This window comes from Anomaloglossus baeobatrachus, chromosome 1 (genome assembly GCF_048569485.1).
Source record: "Anomaloglossus baeobatrachus isolate aAnoBae1 chromosome 1, aAnoBae1.hap1, whole genome shotgun sequence".
Taxonomy (NCBI): Eukaryota; Metazoa; Chordata; class Amphibia; order Anura; family Aromobatidae; genus Anomaloglossus; species Anomaloglossus baeobatrachus.
The window spans coordinates 796,209,419-796,229,771 of NC_134353.1; the positions used below are offsets into that span (position 1 = coordinate 796,209,419).

The following is a 20,353-nucleotide window of genomic DNA, read 5'->3' on the forward strand; positions in this document are numbered from 1 at the left end:
GATTTCTAAGTCAATGTCAACTCCCCGAAAATGCTAGAACATGCTATTGTGCATTAGCAGATATGAAAGGCGACTGTAAAAACCATCTGTCACATCTGTTAAATACTGCATGGCAGAGTGACAGGACACAAATCAGCTTGGCATTAATGGGGCATTGGATTTGATTTCAACCAGCTCACAGTATAAAGACTTTATATATTCCTGAAATTAAATTGTGTTTATGACCACTGCCTAAAGTTCGAAAAAAAGAGTATTGACTTGTTGACTGACAAGAAACTAGCATTGATGTTGACCGACGCATGGACATATACTCTTTTTATTCTTTTAGGATCATGCTTTTTACTTACTGAGAGTAACTTGATGTCCAGAGATGCCATTACAATATTTAAAGAGGTTGTCCACTACTTTAACATGGATGATCTATCCTTAGAATAGGTCCTCAAGGTTTGATCAGCCAGGGTCCGACACCCGGCTCCCTCGCTGATCAGCTATTCTCAGCGCTGATGGCCAGAAATGCCCAGTTCTGGGGCTGCCTCATCAACTGCCGGGTACTGCACATCCGCCTCACATTCAAATCAATAGGAAGTGGATGTACAGTATCCAGCCATCAATGTTAAAGTACTGGACAACTTCTTTAAAGAGATGATTACTAATATATATCCATTCTGATCCTCTGAAATACAGCAATATTAGTCCTCTAGGTACAGTATATATTTTGGAATGTCGCTGTCAGACCGATTATTCAGATTTGCGGTATGTTGGGTAGTATAGGAGTCAGACTGTTCGAGGTTGTACGTAGGGGTAGCTACCACACTATATACCGTGGTTCCCCAAAACTAAGACAGGGTCTTATATTATTTTTTGCTCAGAAAGATGGGCTAGTGAATATTTACAGGGGATGCCTTATTTTTTATTTTTTTTAAATGAACAACAATCCACATTTGTTCTTGAACAAAAAAAATATCAACATTTATTCAAATACAGTCATACTGCATTCTGGAACATCAACATTACTCTCCAAACCCTGTGTGTAATGAGCATGTGTGTGTATCGATCTATATATCTATCTCTTATGCATCTTTATCTAGTTATCTACACACACACCGCACATACATACTAGCGTGTCTCATCCTCAGCTTTAAACTTCTGCATTTAAGAGACCTTTGTTCACATGGTATGATGTCACAAAGGTCCTGAAACAGTCTGGTCATCAGAATATAAACTCTGGGGCCCCTAGGAGAATGGGGCCTGCAAAATTGCCCAGTTTGCCCTCCCTTCTCTCTAATGTCAGTCCTGCATACCAGCCTGTCTCCTGTTCACTTCTGTTCAATTAGGAGACCTTTGATTACATGATGTAGCGTAACTGTGAAATCAAAGGTCCTTAAATAATCTTAACCTCGGAATACAACTGCTGCGGTCCCTAAAAGTGTGGGGGCCCTGAGAAATTGTGCAATTTGACTCCCCCTAAGGCTGTCCCTGACTATATATAGGGCTCATTTTGGGGAAGGTTTTATTTTTGGAGAAACACGGTAGATGGCCCTCCACCACTTTTTACTGCAGCAGTGTCATTTTTTTAGACCGGCGAGTAAAATCATGCGTTAATTTTTTTCACTCGGTCTGTATATACAGTATCTAGCATCGGAAAAGACTGTATCAATTCTCCATCTTTTAATAGGGTTTTATATATTACAAATGTATCATATAGCAGCACAATAATCCTCAAGGCAGGGAGCGGTACTTCTTATGGCGCTGAGATTAGCTGGACACATCATTTGTAATAAAATATATCATGCCTTCCATCTGGGTTTCTAAGCAGGGAAAGAACTTGATAAATGACACAATTAGACAACTGGCTTCTATGAATAGTATAATTGCTCATCTAATTGAGATAAAAGTCGATACCTTATGACGTCCAGATAGAAAATCAGCACTCTCCAAATATAGTATCTCTGTATTCCAATTTTGTCTATATGTAGGTGCATGTGTAGAGCTAGAACCAAGTGGAGACAGCCTCTTGAATGTCAGAGTATGTGCACGTTTAGTGTTTTATATCTTTTTGTCGCGTTTTTCTTGCCCAGTTTTGTTACAAAAATGTAAAGATTTCCTGGCACCTACAAAGTGAATAAAATTCCTAAACTGTAAATTAGTCCATATTGTCCTGTTGTGGAATACAATTATGTCCCTCAAACTGGTAAAAACCTGACAATGTCCATTTCACAATTATGGTACTTATAAAATTATATTTTTTTCACTTTTACGACCGTATTTCCTGGCTGGTGAACAGTATATTTCTTATATATTTTTTTTTCATACCAATGGAATAATGCTTGAAAATGTGCCTCCTGGAGTGCCTCATTCCATGTAGGAAGCCATAAAGCAATTAGCAATGGTTGAACTTTTGCTGACGGTTGAGAAACCTGTCTGTTCTTAAATAATTTGCTGTGTGGCCTCCAGTTGAGTGGAACAATGTGCTTTTTCCTGTTGCTAGGTGTTACAAGGGAACTTCCTAAGATTCCAGCTGAGACTCAAGCTGAAACTGTCATTCAGGTAGGGCTGGCGGAGGGTAATGTTCCCGGCAGGGGTCTTCCTTTAATAAGTCACCAGGAACATTGACTCTTAAAATAACAGCCGTGAGATGAAGCAAAATGATCCGGTTTTGATAGTCATGCAGTGTCTAGTTCACAATCATTGCTGCTGTGGTTGGTGAGGTCCAGCCTGTTCACAGATCCTCTATGTAGAAGAAATACCCTTCTTTGACTATTGTCGAATGTCATGTTATGATTATGCATCTGATGGCCCAATGGCTGACGGGCGGCCCAGTCCCACAAGATACAGCAATTAAGAGTATTCTCTTCTATGCATGACTAGGATCTGTACACAAATACTAATATGGACATTTCATTGGCCATCTTTAGGCTGCATTAACATTTGATACTTCACTTTTTAGATAGTGAAAGTTATGAACAGGAGCACGTCCTAGGATTTGTAGGTTTCATTCTATTCCATATTTCATGATTTTCAACCATGCACACCAGCATTTTGCACCCCAATTGTGTACATGTCCCTTTGCATACAACCATTTTCTTGACACTGTTAAAGTTAACAGAAACAAGTTTAAAGGGGTTGTCCACTACTTTTAAACTGATGGCCTATACTCTGATCGTCCAACACCCTGCTGATCAGCTGTTCTTGGTGGCAGCAGGACGCTGGAAATGCTCAGCTCCAGAGCTGCCCCATCAACTGATAGTGGCCACAGTCAGGTACGGCACATCCGCTTCCCATTCAAATCAATAGGAGGCGGATGTGCAGTACCCGGCCACAGACACTATCAGGAGGTGAGGCAGCTCCAGAACTAACCATTTCCAGCTGCCTGCTGCTGCCACCGGCATTGAAAATAGCTGATTGGCGGGGTGCCAGGTGTCAGACCCCAACCAATAAGATATTGTTGAGCTATCCTAAGGATAGGCTATCAATTTAAAAGTTGTGGACAACCTCTTTAAAACATAATTGATTTGCTAGCCACTGTGTACTGTACCCCCTTCACCCCCGGCCGATTTTCCGGTTTTTTTTTGTTTGTTTTTTTGCTCTCCTTCCGAGAGCCGTACCTTTTTTATTTTTGTGTTAATGTTGCCATATGAGGGCTTGTTTTTTACAGGATGAGTTGTACTTTTAAATGAAAAAATAAGTTTTACTATACAGTGTACTGGAAAATGGAAAAAAGTTCCAAGTGCGGAAAAATTGCAAAAAAAGTGCTCGATTGTTTTTGGGATATTTTATTCACCGTGTTCACTATATGGTAAAATTGCTGTGTTGTTGTAATGCCACAGATGGGTACGAGTTCGTAGACACCAAACATTTATAGGTTTACTTTTATCTAAGGGGTTAAAAAAAATCAGAAGTTTGTCCCAAAAAAGTGACGCACTTTTTGTACCATTTTCCGAGACCCGTAGCGTTCTCACTTTTCAGGATCTGGGGCTCAGTGATGGCTTATTTTTTGCGACTCGAGCTGATTTTTTTAATGGTACCATTTTTGCACAGATGCTACGTTTTGATCATCAGTTATTGCATTTTGCACAAGATTTGTGGTGACCAAAGAAACATAATTTTAGCATTTGGAATTGTTTTTGCCACTACGCTGTTTACGATCAGATTAATTGATTTTATATTTTGATAGTTCGAGCAGTTCTGAACGTGGCCATAGCAAATGTGTGTATATTTTTTTATTTTTTTTAACCCTTTAATTTTCAGTGGGGAGAACGGGGGGTGATTTGAACTTTTTGGGTTTTTTCTATTTTTTCCAACCTTTTTTAACTTCTTTTTCTACTTTATTAGTCCCCCTAGGGGACTATAAGGATCAGCAGTCTGATCGCTCATTCATTTCTCCTGATCAGAGCAGCATCACTCTGATCAGAAGAAATGCTCTGTTCTTGTTACAGCTGCTGCTCTGCCAGTTGTAATATGAACTACATTATGATAGTGACAGGATTCATCACATGACCCTGTGCTACTATGACAATCATTGGCTCCCTGTGATCACATCACAGGGCCTCCGATGGTGATGAGACAAGGCGCATTCCCCACTGTGGCGCTTTAAGTCATGCTGTCACATTTTTATAGCTCGATTTAAGGGGTTAACAGGCGTGGGTGGATTGCGGATCCACCTGTACCTGCAAGGCACACATGTCTGCTGTACAAATCAGCAGATAAGTGCGGGGATCACCACCTGCTCACCACAGCAGCCGGTGATCACCCCTTAGTGATCTAGGATGTACCGTTACGTCCTTGGTCGTGAAGGGGTTAATATGCAAATGTAGCTCTTTCTAAGACACATCTAGCAATTCATTTACATGGCCAGTCTGTTCCTCTGTTACTGAGAGATCAGTGTTTGAATTAGTATGCAAATGGGTTGCAGATCTGAAGCCTCTGCCACTCCAGCTCTATTCCCCACCCCCTCCTGCTTAACTGACAGCTACTTACTTTCCCTGAAGTCACACAGCATACAAGCTGCCTGTCAAGCAGATGGAGGCCATGTTAAGGTATTCCAGGACTTGTATTTCTAAAAGCTACTTGCGCATATGACTAGTTTGAGGGGTAATATCCTGCTGACAGCTTCCCTTTAAAGGCTGATGAACTCGCGATGCACTAATTGCAAATAGGAAGTAACTTATGTGATGACTCTTTCAAAATACAACTTTGCTGACATCCTCTCAGAGGTAATCAGGAAAGGAGTTTTAATAACATAATCTAAAACGCCTGAACACTGAAGCCCACAGAGAGCGACATAGTTATAGTTATCCTCCTCCAAGGCTGCCTTAATTACAGAAGTCCAAATTCACTTTACAGTCCTAGATACCGGCATCTGAGGCTCAGGGACAACATGGATTTTTGTTACTTGATGATGAATTTTTCATATTTTTTTTTCTTTTCTGAGATACGGTTTTATTTTACTGCAGACTTATGAACATAAGAAACTACACATTGAGGGGTAGATTAATGGATTAATTAACATTTTTAGATTCCAGCCTTAAACAGCAGATGTTAATGGTAAGAAAATGTATTAGGAGCTGCACATCTCTTTTTAAATTTAGAGCATCTTCGGCTGTTATTGTACTGCAAAATAAAACTTACAATGCATATGGGCAAGAGATTGGTTTGCCTTCAGAATGAATATTTCTACGCAAATTATAGTAAATCTCCACTAAGCCCCAAACATTTTTCAGAAACATTGCAAGTGAAGCCTAAGGCCCTGTGCGCACTGGAAAAAGAAATTTTCTTAAGAAAATTCCGCAGGCACTGAAAGATTACCGCACCCACGGAAAAAAAAAACGCAAAAATAAACGCACCAAAATCCGAAAGCGTTTTATTGCGTTTTGGTGCGGTTTTTCCGCGGGTTGGTACATGTGTTTTAATGCATTTAATGCAATAAAGCACATTAAAAAAAAAGGTAATTTCCTTCTGATATAGATAGAGAAATAGATAGATAATGGATAGATAGATAGATAGATAGATACTTGATAGATAGATAGGATAGATAGAAGGATAGATAGATAGATAGATAGATAGATAATCAATAGATTGATCTGTCCTCTATCAATCAATAGATAGAGTCCCTGTGAGGACACTGCAGTTCTCACAGTCGGTAGTGTGTTCACATTACCGACCGTGAGAAATTACCTGCAATTACCTCTGCAGTCTCGTTACAAGGCTTCATTCAGTAGTGTGTCAGTCGCAGCTGGATGCAAGAGTCGTGGGACCTCGGTGGATTACGCCAGAGCTGTGTGTTGGGAGGGGTTAATAAAGGGGTGAAAGAGGGGGCTTTTTTGTCTATTATTTAAAATAAAGGATTTTTCGGTGTGTGTGCTTATTCACTTTACTTACGGGTTAATCATGGAAGCTGTCTCATAGACGCTGCCATGATTAAGCCTGGACTTAAATGGCAGCGATCCGCTGCTATTTAACTCATTATTACCCTGATTGCCACCGCATCACGGCAATCTGGAAGAGCCGTGGACACTCCGGCACTGGCGCATAATGGATGCGAACGTCCCGGGGCAGGTGCGGACTGATATTCTCGGCTGCGGGAGGGGAGGCATTAAACCTGGCCCTCACCCTCCCCAGCCTGATAATACTGGGCCACCACTGTGTGTTTACCTCGGCTGGACGGTAAAAATACAGCAGAGCCCACGTTTTTTTTTTAATTTTTATATGTATGTTTGATTTCTATGTGTATTCTATATGTCTGTGTGTGAATGTAAAATGAGTGTGTTTACTCTCTGCTCAGCTTCCTCTTAATGTTATGACATCACTTCCTTGCAAAACACAGGCAGTGATGAAAATTATGTCCCAAAAACGTGAAATACCGCAGGGAAACGCAATGAAACGCACAGAATTTGCTACCTGCGTTTTTCCCTTCGGGATTTCACGATTACATTACAGACAATGGAGTGAAATCCCGCAGCTACCTGCGGAAAAGAAGTGACATGCAATTGTTTTTGCTGTGGGAATCTCGCAGCAAAACATGCAGCTGTCAAAATCCGCATAGTGGACACAGCATTTTTTTTCCCCATAGGTTTTGCTGGTGATTCACTGCAGAGATGTTATGAACATTTTGTGCAGCGAAACATGCAGCAAATCCACAGGAAATCCACGGCAAAAACCAGCAAGTGCGCACAGGGCCTAATATTGAAAAAAGTTAAAAAAATTTGTGCACAAAACAGACGAGTATCAAATTGTTATACTATGCCAATAGTCTTAAAAAGGGACGTATTGCAACGAACTTTGCATAAATCAAAAGTAAAGGCAAATATAAGAAACTTTGTAATATATCGTGTTCTAGAAATCAACTTTTTTCAGCATTTGTTTCTTCCCCTCCAAACTGCTTCACGAGCTTGTTATACACTCCAAGAAAAACAACTGAACCCTGCCAGCAAATTGAGGTGTCAGATTAAAGCCTATTATATTCTATGAATAGAGGAGGGGGAGGAGGAATTAAGTGCAGAGCGAAAAAATAGGCAGTGGTAGACACAGAAATGTCATACTGAGCTGTATAAGGCTGCTTTCACACATCCGGTTTGAGCCGTGCGGCTCAATCCGGCTGTGAAACCTATGCAACGGATGCGGTGAAAACACCGCATCCTTTGCATAAGTTTTTTACATGCGGCCCGTCCGTTTTTTGCCGCTTGCGGCATGCTACTGAGCATGCGCAGTGGCAAAAACCGCATGCGGCGTCCGGATGTGGTTTTTGCCGCATCGCGCCGCATCTGGCATCCATAGGGATGCATTGGGAAAAGCGGTGCATCGGCCGGATGCGGCGCGATGCGGGGTTTTTTTGCCGCACAAAAAAACGTGCCAGGCAACGTTCCATCCGGCCGCCGCATCGGCTAAATCTGCCGCATGCGGCAAAAACCGGACGGAACGCAAGGCTATGCGGCACAATGCGGCACTAATTAAAGTCCATGCAGGAAAAACGCAATCGGCAGCAAAAAAAAAAACGGTTGCGTTTTTCCTGCAAAGTGCCGGATTGTGCCGCATAGCAAAAACCGGAGGTGTTAAAGCAGCCTTACAAGACCTTTGCATCATCACAAAACTGGATTCACATCTGCTCAGTACTGCTGTATAATTGCCTCCATGTTACCACTGCTTCTCTCTGATTGCTAACTAAAGAATAAGAAGCAAGAATTTATTCCTGTCTGCTGTCCAGTATATGGGAAGCATAGGAGGCTCCTCCTACCAGCTCAGAGACAACTGAAAATTAGAAACAGAACCTACAGAGGGGAAACTGGTCAAAATGCAAGATATAATTAATGTAAAGGCCAAAAACAGAGTTATTCTTCAATAACACACACGACAGCTTATTGTGAAAAGTTACTTGAAAGTGTTCTTGCCTTTTACCGTATTTTTTCGGACTATAAGACGCACCGGACTATAAGACGCACCCTGGTTTTAGAGGAGGAAAATAGGAAAATAAAATTTTAACCAAAAAATGTGGTCATGACACACTGTTATGGGGCGAGGATCTGCTGCTGACCCTGTTATGGGGGTAATGTCCCCAAATTCTCTACTAAGGTGCCACATCCTGGTAATGATCCTCCTGCCTTGTATATACAGTATATGTCCCACATCCTGCTATATACCGTCATCCTGCCATATGGCCGCATCCTGCTATATAACCCATCATGGCATATGGCCCCATCCTGCTATATACCCCTATCCTGCTCATAATATACCCCCATCCTGCTCGTATGACCCCATCCTGCTCGTATGACCCCATCCTGCTCGTATGACCCCATCCTGCTCGTATGACCCCATCCTGCTCATATGACCCCATTCTGCTCATATGACCCCATTCTGCTCATAATATACCCCCATCATCCTGGTGTATGGCCGCATCTTGTGGCACATAAAAAAAATAAACGTTCATGCTCACCTTACCTCACCTCACTCTCTGCAGCATCACTCGTCCTCCCGTCTGTGTCAACGGCAGCGCCGCTGAGTGGAGCCGTCCCCATTACCCTGCTGCATCGCAATCATCTCCTGTGTCTGTGTCGGCAGCTGCGTGTGGACACGTGCGCACAGCGATGACGTCATCGCTGTGCGCGCCGCTAGTCTCCACCCAGCCGCCGGCAGGGGGAACGGTGAGTACTGTACACTGATTCACTGCTCCCCGTGCTGATGATGCGCGGGGAGCAGTGAATACAGCCACACATGATCACTCCAGGCCGTAGTTGCCAGGGGTGATCATGCGGGCCGGCTGTTTATCCCCCGCCCATCTTCCCGCCGACCTGTCAGCACCGGCTTCAGCGCTGAGGGATGATGGGCGGGGGATGGGCGTGCATATTAAATGAGTGGGTCTACGTTGTCACGGCAGGCTGCTACAGCCTGCTCGTGCCCCCGATGACACGCTCCACCGCAGCACCCCCATTCCCCGCAGCCACATTCAGACCATAAGACGCACCCCCCACTTTCACCCAACATTTGGGGGGAAAAAAGTGCGTCTTATAGGCCGAAAAATCCGGTAATTAATTTCCTTTACTGAGAAGTGTTGTGGACAAGCAATATTACAGGAGACTGTGCAATGCAGAGGATAAATTCAGTTGTGAGTACTGTCATAACTGATCCAGTTTTACCATTTAGTCTTCTGTGAGGCACATTTGTTACTGTGAAAGTCTAATAATTTATGATGTACCGGTAATTTACTGATGACTTTGTTATCTAGCATAATAAATTGCAACTGTTATCCTATAACTATTAAAGAGAATCTGTCACCAGGTTTTTGTTACCCCATATGAGAGCAGCATGATGATCACTTTCAGTACTCGGGGCTAGAGTTTTAATTAAAATCGTTTTTATCTGTTGCACATCTACCAGTGCTCTAAATGCTGAGCTTTATATAACCACACTCACGGCACAGATTGATAGCCTCATATGTACATATTGTTGGACTACCTGGCAGCCGGCCAAATAGTCCTCTAGTGATAATCTCCTGATTTAACAGTGATGTTATAAAAACTACAGTCCCAGAAAGGGACACATCTCTGGAATCAGTTTCTCTGCCTTTACATAATGCTGCTCTCAGAATTATGGTGACAGATTCACTACATTACTTAGAATTTAATCAACAAAAATATAAAAGAAAATCAAAATAATAATACAATATAGGATATTGGAAAATAAACTTGCATGGTCACAGACATATTTACTATGGGTTTACATGATGAGACAAGTAAAGCAGCTGAATTTGAGCATGAAATGGATACGCTGTGGGCTGGTATTTTTAAGCTGGGAGGGGCCAAATACCCATGGGCCTCCCCAGCCGGATAATACCTGCCCCAACTGTCTGCTTTACCTTGACTGGTTAATGAAAATAGTGGGGTGAGCCAACACTGTTTTTTAATTTATTCCCTATCCATATTTCTGGGGCAATTGTCCTTATTACCCCATTTTACTTCCTTTCGCAGTCCTTACTACGACTATTTTACAGCACCAACGTTCGAGTCCTGATTGACTTAAATGAGGTTTGGGGGCCAGGGTCAAGTCCAGGTACCGAACTGAACTTTGAACTAAAGTCCGGTCGAACTTGGCGAACCCGAACATCCACGGGTCCACTCATCCAACTTGTAAATATACCGTATGTTACTTATGTCAACTTGTTTAAATATTTCTTTTGCCATGGAAGTGAATTTATATCTATTTTTTAATCATACAAAAAATTCTTCCTAATAATTTATTTTAACTATTGCTGCTTTTATTGGTAACTACGGTAACAGCAGTTTCCTATGAAGTAATTGTTTTGTGTTATGACATGAAAGAAAAAAATAGGTAAAAAGATACTATATTAAATGTTGAATCTCATATAAAAGCTTGGTTTAACAGATATAACAGATAATAAGATATAATGTAGAGGGTACCAAATAATCGATCATCTTTTTGGGAAATTCTTAATGCCAAGATTAGCACCTGATAAAATCTTGTGCAGCACACTGCTAGTCGCTGCTTTGTACTGAAGGAAGAATCCTGCTCTTTGCACAAAGGATCATCTGAATATGGCCTTAGGGCTCCTTCAGACGTCTGTTATCATCGGTCTGATCTAGGACCGCAATGCACAGACACACACTTGCCGCACTTCTCCCAAACTGAGAGTGACAGCTTCATAAATTTCTATGAACCGGTCACGTTCAGGTTGGAAGACACGCAGCCAGTCCGCGCATTGCGATCCGTGATCAAACCGATGATCTCAGATATCTGAAAGAGACCTAACACTTATGACAGCCGCCATAATGAACCTCTTCTAAAGAATGTTCTAAATTAGGGTGAATGTTGAGAATAGGAGAATTGGAGAAGAATAAGTGAGGATACAGTACCATGGCTTTGGCACTGCATCCTCAATGCAGAACAAATGCTGGAGTGATCGGGGAGTTCATACTTACCTCCATAACGCAGCACTTCACTTTCCGGCCGTGTCTGTCAGTGTCTGCACTGTGCAGGAGAAGGTGGGTGGGCCTGAACTAGCTCCGGCTGTCACATGACCGGAGCTCGTGCAGGCCCCGCCCACCACCTCCTGCTCCTGGCTACACCGTGCTTCTCTGCACCGGAGGAAGTGACTCCGGTGTCTTCTATCAAGGCAGGTAAGTATGGGACCCTGTGGAGAAATCCGCAGGAATAATTCACATGCTGCAGATTTTTCCGCAGGGAAATTCGTATTATTTCCGCTATAGAAAATAACAGCATGGGCACAGCAGTTCCACAATGAAACAGAAATGGCTGGGGACTCGCTGTACTGCGGACTTTTGAAAAATCTGTGGAATTTTCACGAAAGAATCGCGGCAAATTCCGCAAATTTTCCGCAGCATGGGCACATAGCCCTAAAGTGGCAGTAAACAACAAGACGGAGAGCAGGAGCCAGGGAGTTTTCAATATGTACTGTGCCCACTACAATGTGGGCCCGCAAAATTCTGACAAATAGCACGCGTCCTCCTAATTTAAAGGGGTTGTCCACTACTTCGACAATCCCTTCTCATTTCCCATGTACGCCTTAGAAAATAAAAAAGCCTATACCTTCCTCTGCTGCTGTCACGGTTCCAGCGATGTCAGAACTCACATTCCCAGGGCACACGTAACATTGTTATGACACACGAGCCCCACGACCAATTGGCACAGGCTTCCTTCTCTCCACCTTAGGACAAAGGAGTAATTAGCAGGAAGTGAGTGGCAGCCGCAGCACCAACTTCCTGTTAATTATTTAACTGTCTGAAAACGGAGAGAAGGAAGCGCTGATTGGTCGTAGAGCTCATGTGTCATAGCAATATCACGTGGGCCGCGGGAACGTGGGAACCGAGCCAGTACCAGAGGTGAGTATAGGGTTTGTTATTCTTATGGTACACATGGGAAATGATAGGGGGTTGTCCAAGTAGTGGACAGCCCCTTTCATGGGTTGAAGCACTTAACTGTTTGTTTCTTCTAATTTCACTAAAATCTTTGCATATAAGCTCTGACATCTACCACCTACAAATACATATAAATTCCTCAACAACTGTGGTATAAATAGGCATGAACTGCCATTCAAAGCAGAGTCTTTCAACCCACGAGTCAAAAATACTTAATTTTCCCCTCCTTAAGGCCCCGTCACACAGAGAGATAAATCTTTGGCAGATCTGTGGTTGCAGTGAAATTATGGACATATTGTTCCATTTGTACACAGCCACAAACCTGGCACTGATTGTCCACAATTTCACTACAACCACAGATCTGCTGCAGATTTATCTCTGTGTGTGACAGGGCCTTTAAGCCTATTAAAGACTACAACCAATTGTGTTACTTTGCATCTAGAAGCACATAAATAACACACATTTGCAATTAGACTTGATCAATAATATCCCATGGTTTTGCCATACAGCTCCTATTCTAATTGATCCATGACTCTAAGGGGCACTTTGCACACAACGACATAGCAAGCCAATGCTTGCGATGCCGAGCACGATAGTCCCCGCCCCCGTCACAGCAGCAATATCTTGTGATAGCAGCCGTAGCGAAGATTATCGCTACGGCAGCTTCACATGCACTCACCTGCCTTGCGACGTCGATCTGGCCGGCGACCCGCCTCCTTATTAAGGGGGCGGGTCGTGCGGCGTCATAGCGACGTCACACGGCAGGCGGCCAATAGAAGAGGAGCGGCAGAGATGAGCGGGACGTAAACATCCCGCCCACCTCTGTCCTTCCGCATAACCGGCGTGAGCTGCAGGACGCAGGTAGGAGATGTTCCTCGCTCCTGCGGCTTCACACACAGCGATGTGTGCTGCCGTAGGAACGAGGAACAACATCATACCTGTTGCAGTCGCGTAATTATGGATTTCCCAGACACTACACCAATGATACGATTACGACGATTTTGCGCTCGTTAATCGTATCATCTAGGATTTACACACAACGATGTCGAGTGCGACGCCGGAAGTGCGTCACTTTCGACATGACCCCTCCGACATCGCACCTGCGATGTTGTAGTGTGCAAAGTGCCCCTTAACCTCAAACAATTCCTGCAAAATTTAATCTTGGGAAAATACTTTCTTCGCACTCTTTTTACTAATCTAAAGACAGTAGAAGAGTACAGAGGGAAGATCAGAACATAAGATCACAATCTGTAATCAGAGATCTGCATAGCAGCTGTATTTTAGCCTGTAGAATTACATTACAAATATGACTTTTATATAGTCCATAGTTGGAGGTCTCCACTAGAGCAGTATTTACCTTATGGTATAGTCCTTTTCATACAGTTGTATTACATTGAAACACAGACATTGCTTCTATTTAACTACTGACTTTGACGTTGAGAAATATTCTTAAATTATACAGTATATTTCTTCATTAGAACACATCATCATATAGATAGTTGCCATTATTTCAAATTCAGATAAAAAAAAAAGGCCTTACCTTTCACAAGCTCGGACGGTCCATGCAGCAATTATCCATAAGGAAATGCTAAAAACCAACAGTACTGTTCCAGGACATATTGTCATTAAAGTCTTCATTACAAAACGTGTGTTGAAGTTTATTTTGTTTAGTGCTCCAATGCTTCGAGAAGAGGCATCAGTAAAAAGTTTGCTATGCAAAAGCATAACTCTGGCAATGAGATAAAGTCTTAAGAACATTGGTATAGATAAAATAATATCCACATCAGCCGTAGCTGTGGAGGGGGTATAGGAGAAGGCAAGTCGTGCTGTCCATGTGAACGTATAATTTCCTGGTATAGGATGAATTGCACACACTAGTATTTCCAGGCAGATAAAGAAGATCCGCTCGTAGGTCATGGCTATTCTCCAGTCATCCGCTCCATTATCCACCATGAATAACTGCAAGTAGAAAATGTTTGAGCAGTTTCAGTTACTATTCTTGACAAGTCACTATTTTCATAATAGTAACAGAGTATAAGAAAGTATAAGAAACAAAAATAAATGTATTTTTGTAACAGACAATAATTATAAAGAGCTTACAATGTTTCATCGTTAATATGTACTCTAGGGAATCTAGTCCTATTTAGAGATGAGCAGAAATTCGTGTTCGCAGAGTTCGGCAGGACCTTAGTTAAAAGTCTGATTCGGGACCCGAACTTGACCTTGGACTCTGAACCCCATATAAAAGTTAATGGAGACCCTACCTGTGATGTAAAATAGCTGTAAAATGGTCATAGTAAATGCTAGGGGACTGTAAAAAAAAAAAAAAGCAAACTGGGGTTTATTGCCCTGCAATGCCCTGGATATGGAATTAAAAAATAATTACTTGGGCTCCCACCTATTTTTGATAACCACGTAGAAAAGACAGCTACAAGCTGCAACCCTCAGCTGGGATCCCATGACGGTTTTTTTTAATTATTTAAATAATTAAAAAACAAAATGGTGTGGACTCCACCCACTTTTTTACAGCCAAAGTAAAGCAGACAGCTGTTTTTAACAGGTTGGGAAGGACCATGGTTATTTGGCCCCTCCTAGTCTAAAAATAGCAACCACAGCCACCTCAGAAGTGGTACATCCTTTAGATGTGCCAATTCTGGCGCCTTACCCAGTTCTTTCTGATTACTTTGATGCGGTGGCAATCAGGGTAACACTTTTGGTGTTGATGTTAGCTTTGAATTAACAGCTGACATCAAGCCCCATAGGTTAGTAATAGAGAAGCATCTATCAGACACCCCCATTACTAACCCGACAAGTATAGAGTTAAAAAAGACACACACTGGGGGAAAAAAAATTTGAATAAATACTCCCCCACATCCCTTCGTTCATTAATTTATTAATTCAAAATAAATCCTGGAAGCTCTGACGCAATCCAAAGAGTAATGTCCCACGACGTCAATCAAATCCAATGGGGTTGAGTTCTGGATATAGCTGTGTACTGTGTTAAAAATGGTCTTTAACACTCCATACTAATCAATGTATCAGCAGTGTGCATGATCGACCATCACTGCTTTAACATATAGCTTTGGTTCTCGGAATCAATGGGGGTCCCAGTGATGCGGAAGATATCCCCTATCTCATAGATAGTTTGCTTCAAAAGTTATGGGCACTCACATGATAGTTTATTGCCCTTCAAGATTTAATTTTCAATTTTTCATCCATATTCATATCATCATGACACGTTTTAGCTTTATGATGTAAGCCTTTCTGAAAATGACATTTAAGAAAGGTTTACATCTTAAAGCCGAAACGCGTCATGATGATATGAATATGGGTGAAAAATTTAAAATAAATCCTTGAAAGGCAGTATGTGTGAGTGCCCGTGACTTTTGAAGCAATATAGAAAGGGTCTGCCAACCCATTACTATGGCACCACAATGGAGGGAGTGCTCATTAGAAATCTTATTACGGATACTATCCCATGGATAGGGGATGACTTCCAAACTTTTTGAGAATTTTCCATGCAATTGATTGTTCTGGCTTCATTGGGTCTAAAGGGAGATGTTAAACTAGTTGGTGGAAAAGTGCATTGAACTGCCCGATCATGTCAAGGGTGCACCGATCACATCTTTGGCATTTTTGAATAAAAACGATTTCTTGCAAATGCAGCAAAGGATTTAGACACTAAAGGCATGCTTTTTATTCGGGCCATGTCCCCTATGTGCTGTGCTTGGTTTGAACAGTCACTCTATGGTGAAGAGTAAATATCTAAACGGTTTGTCCTATAATTAATGTTTATCACCTAATCACAAGGTAGATTAAAACTGTTTGACCACTGAGGGTCCAGCTGCAAGAACACTCCTTTTTATGTGAGGAAGAGGTAAACTTGAAGGCTACAGCAGGTGAGATGCCAGAACTGTTTGAGAGGGGTGTAACCTGATATAAGCTTGGGGTGATTAAATAATTATTGAAAAAAAATCAATCAACTAATTAATATTCAACTAAAGAAAGAATATATACTCTTAATGTAAACCCACTTTACTGATGGTTTGTATGCTTTGGTTGTTGGAAGTGGGGCACCATTTACCTTACCTGCTTAGAGCACCAAAATACCTTGTCCCGGCACTGGACACCAATGTGGGGTAACAATAGGTTGCCTTGGCAGCCTGAAACCTGTTTAAGCAACCATCATTACCTTATTGACTTCACAGAAGTACGAATTTGGCAAACACCATAAAGAGGAAAAATCAGAAAGCTTAACATTGACATCCAAAGGAAGTGAGAGCTGTGGCTGCTCTACCACATCCTCTGGATGTCTGATTTATATGATGGAGGGGACAGTGAAGTAGCTCGATTGGGATCTGTAACATAATGTCATGCAAGCCCTGGGAGAGTCAGTGACGATACTGCTGCAATGGCTCCGGCACTGGAAGTCAATATAAATGTTTTTTTACAAAGGAGAAACATAGTGATTGAGCAGGGGCTGGCCGAGTAGTGACAACCCCTTTAATTGAGATAAAACAGAACAACATGGCTCAAGGAGTCCAGCCTATGGTAATACATGCTACATTTACTAGCTACAATTTTAGTATACATTTTTTAATAGGATGAATAGTGAGTCTCAGCACTATTAGTAGAAACAGAAGGGGGATTACCATGAAAGGGCTCCATGGATCCTCTCACCAATGCTTACTGTAAGCTGCACTGCCTTGAGTCCCATCTTAAGTTACCTGACTTTTCACTATACATTACATCATGTAGTAAACATGTCAAGCAGGACGGGCCATAATAACTACTTGGACACGACGTGTAAATAGGATGAAGTGTCACTTCATAAATCTTGAATGAATGGTCAGGAGGGATGTCATCTTACAGGTAAACAGCTGCCTTCAACCGGTGCACCTTAACCCTTTGACAGACAGAATTTTTGAATCAGGAGGACAAAGTTTAAATATTTATGTTCTCTTTTTTTAAATAATAATATGAATTTAGCAAAATAGCTTTTTTTTCAATGAATATTTTGAATATTAAAACTTAAAGGGAACCTATTATGTCCCCAAACATTAAATGGAGATATAGAATTAAGCTACAGGTTAATAGCTTTCTAAAACTGTGGGGTCACCAAACCTAAAGCCCGGCTACCAGAAGGAAATTAACTTCATCCTCTCTGCAGCGTCCGGCTTTCAGTCATAAAGGTGCTTTTCAGTCACTGCTCAGTACACAATGGATGTTATCAGGCCCTGGCACATTGACTGACAACTATCTCTATGGTGATACAGTGCAAGGCTACCTGTCAGTCAATGTGCCAGGTTGTGCGTATAGCTACCGCTCACTGTATGCTTACAGTGACTGAAGCCATGCCAGCATGTCTGTATAATTGAAAGCCGGAAGCTGCCATAAGGATGTGACGATGTTGCTGGCTCATACTTTTCAATAAAGTGTCATATATCAAGAGTGTTACTGCTTTAATTAGGAAATTATAGTGCCTCTGAAAGGCAGTATGCAATAGCAAATGGAGTGTACAAAGTGACACTTGAAAGTTTATGAGTGAACCCTTCAGAATTTTCCATATTTTTTAATAAATTTAATCTAAAAGTAGATAAAGAGAACCAAAGGAAACAAACAAGTAAAATTAGGAAAATCAAGAAATTGATTGTATTCTGAGCCCCTAGTACATTAATAACTGCATCAAAACATGTCCGGTAAAGGGTCGATTAGTTCTCCATATTGGCTTGGAGAAATGTCAGCCTGTTCCTCTCTACAATATAGCTCAAACTCTGTTACGTTGCTGGATATTTTCCCATGAATTACACATTTCAGGTCCTTCCACAACATAGATTTAGGATTAACATCAGGATTTTCAAATTCCAAAACTTTAAATTTTTTTTGTTAACTGTAATTTTCACCTTCAAATCATCTATTAACCCTAAAGGTTCATGTACTTTTGCCATTCACAGATGTTATATTAAATCATTTTCCTAGCTTAAAAAGTAACAAGGTCTAATATTTTTGACTCATTTGTTGATTTGAATCTCTTTTACTTCTTTTAGGATTTTGTGTGAAAATCTGATATAGTCAAATTTATAAAGGAAATAAGGAAATTATGAAGGGTTCATAAACTTTCAAGCTCACCTGCATGTATTAATCGATAGGAATATCGAGTACTATCATGGCTACAGTAATTGGCACATCACCTCCAGATATTAACGGAATCTGTCAGGTCCCCAATGCCCTCCGATACAGCAGCATTCAGGGCTGTATTCAAAAATGGCCTCCTTAACCAGCCCTGTATAATGCTATTCACTAATATGAATGTTTCAAAAAGCTAAACCTCGCTTTCCCCATGCTATTTAGGCCTGTGACTAGTCGCAGGCAGGGAAGTGTTAGTTCCCCTGACTAGGCCGTCTTTCTTCCATGTTATCATGACCCTGTGGGCAAAATCTCGCACTTTGACAGCATCAGTGCTACTCAGAAGCAGAGAGGATGCTTCCCAGCCTCATTATAAGCACTGCGCATGACAGGAAGTTCAGAAAAAGTGTACGTGAGCCGCCTTCCAATCTTTCGGTCATGCGCAGTGCACCTAATGAAGCCGGGAAGCATCTACCCTGCTTCTGTGGTGCACTGACACACAAAATGAGCAGTGCGCATGCGCAAAATTTCAAGTAGCTGGTGTCGCCAACTCGTGGAAATTATATTATCACGCCCAAAGAGGCATGGTAACATGTAAAAATGGCTGACTAGTCAGTGGCACTACCGCCCCTGTAACTAGTTACAGGCCTAAATAGCATAGGAAAAGCAAGGGTTATAAGTAGTTTTTAAAACAATCATATTAGTAAATAACGTTATACAAGGCTGGTTAGACAGGGAATTTGGCCATACATGTACAATATGAATGTTACTGGGCTGGAGGGCATAGGGGATCTGTTGAATTCCCTTTAACCCCTTCACGACTGAGGACGTACCAGTATGTCCTAAATCATGAAGGAGTAATCACCACCAGCTGCTGTGGTGAGGCAGCTGTGATTCCTGCAAATGTCTGCTGATTTGAACAGCAGACATGTGCAGCTAACAGGCACAGGTGGATTCCGCGATCCACCCATATCTGTTAACCCCTTAGATTGTGCTGTCAAAATGTGACAGTGCGATTTAAATGTCCGCGGTGGAGGGGGAAAAAAAAAAAAAAAATCGCCTTTCCCCGCCGCCATCAAAGGTGGCTTTGATCAACAGAAATGAATCAGCGATCAGAGTACTGATGCTTATAATCCCCTACAGGAATTAGTAAAATAAAAAAAAAGTAAAAAAAAGTTTTAAAAAATACAAAAAATATAAAAAGACCATAAGTTTAAATCACCCCCCATTCGCCATATTGAAAATTAAACGCTTAATAAAACTAAAAATATTTAAATATTTGGTATTGCCGAGTTCAGAAATGCCCGATCTATCAAAATATAAAGCCAATTAACCTGATCAGTAATCGGTGTAGCGGCAAAAAAATTCCAAAGCAAAATTACGTTTTTTTTGTTGTTGCTAATTTTGCGCAAAATGCAATAACAGGCGATCAAAACATCTCATCTGCGCAAAAATAGTATCATTAAAAATGTCAGCTCGAGACGCGACAAATTAGCCATCACTGAGCCATAGATCCCAAAAAATGAGAACGCTACAGGTCGCGGAAAATGGTGCAAAACATGAGCCACTTTTTTGGACAAACTTCAGATGTTTTTTAACTCTTTAGATAAAAATAAACCTATACATGTTTGGTGTCTACGAACTTGCATCACACCAACACATAAGTTTTACCATATAGTGAACACAGTGAATAAAATATCTCAAAAACAATTGTGCAATCACACTTTTTTTGCAATTTTTCCACATTTGGAATGGTTTTGTCAATTTTCAGTACACTTTATGGTAAAAACTCATACTTCCATTTAAAAGTACAAATTGTCCCGGAAAAACAAGCCCTTATATGG

The 20,353-nt window shown here is 41.5% G+C and overlaps 1 protein-coding gene across 1 annotated transcript in view; it reads right to left on the bottom strand.

Moving 5' to 3' along the window:
* The window catches only part of KCNN2 (potassium calcium-activated channel subfamily N member 2), a 264,003-nt gene that overhangs the window by 208,833 nt on the left and 34,817 nt on the right, over nucleotides 1–20,353 (bottom strand). Inside the window, exon 3 of the mRNA XM_075324999.1 lies at nucleotides 13,924–14,342. Coding sequence (XP_075181114.1) covers nucleotides 13,924–14,342 — 419 coding nt within the window. The remainder of the gene's footprint in view (nucleotides 1–13,923; nucleotides 14,343–20,353) is intronic.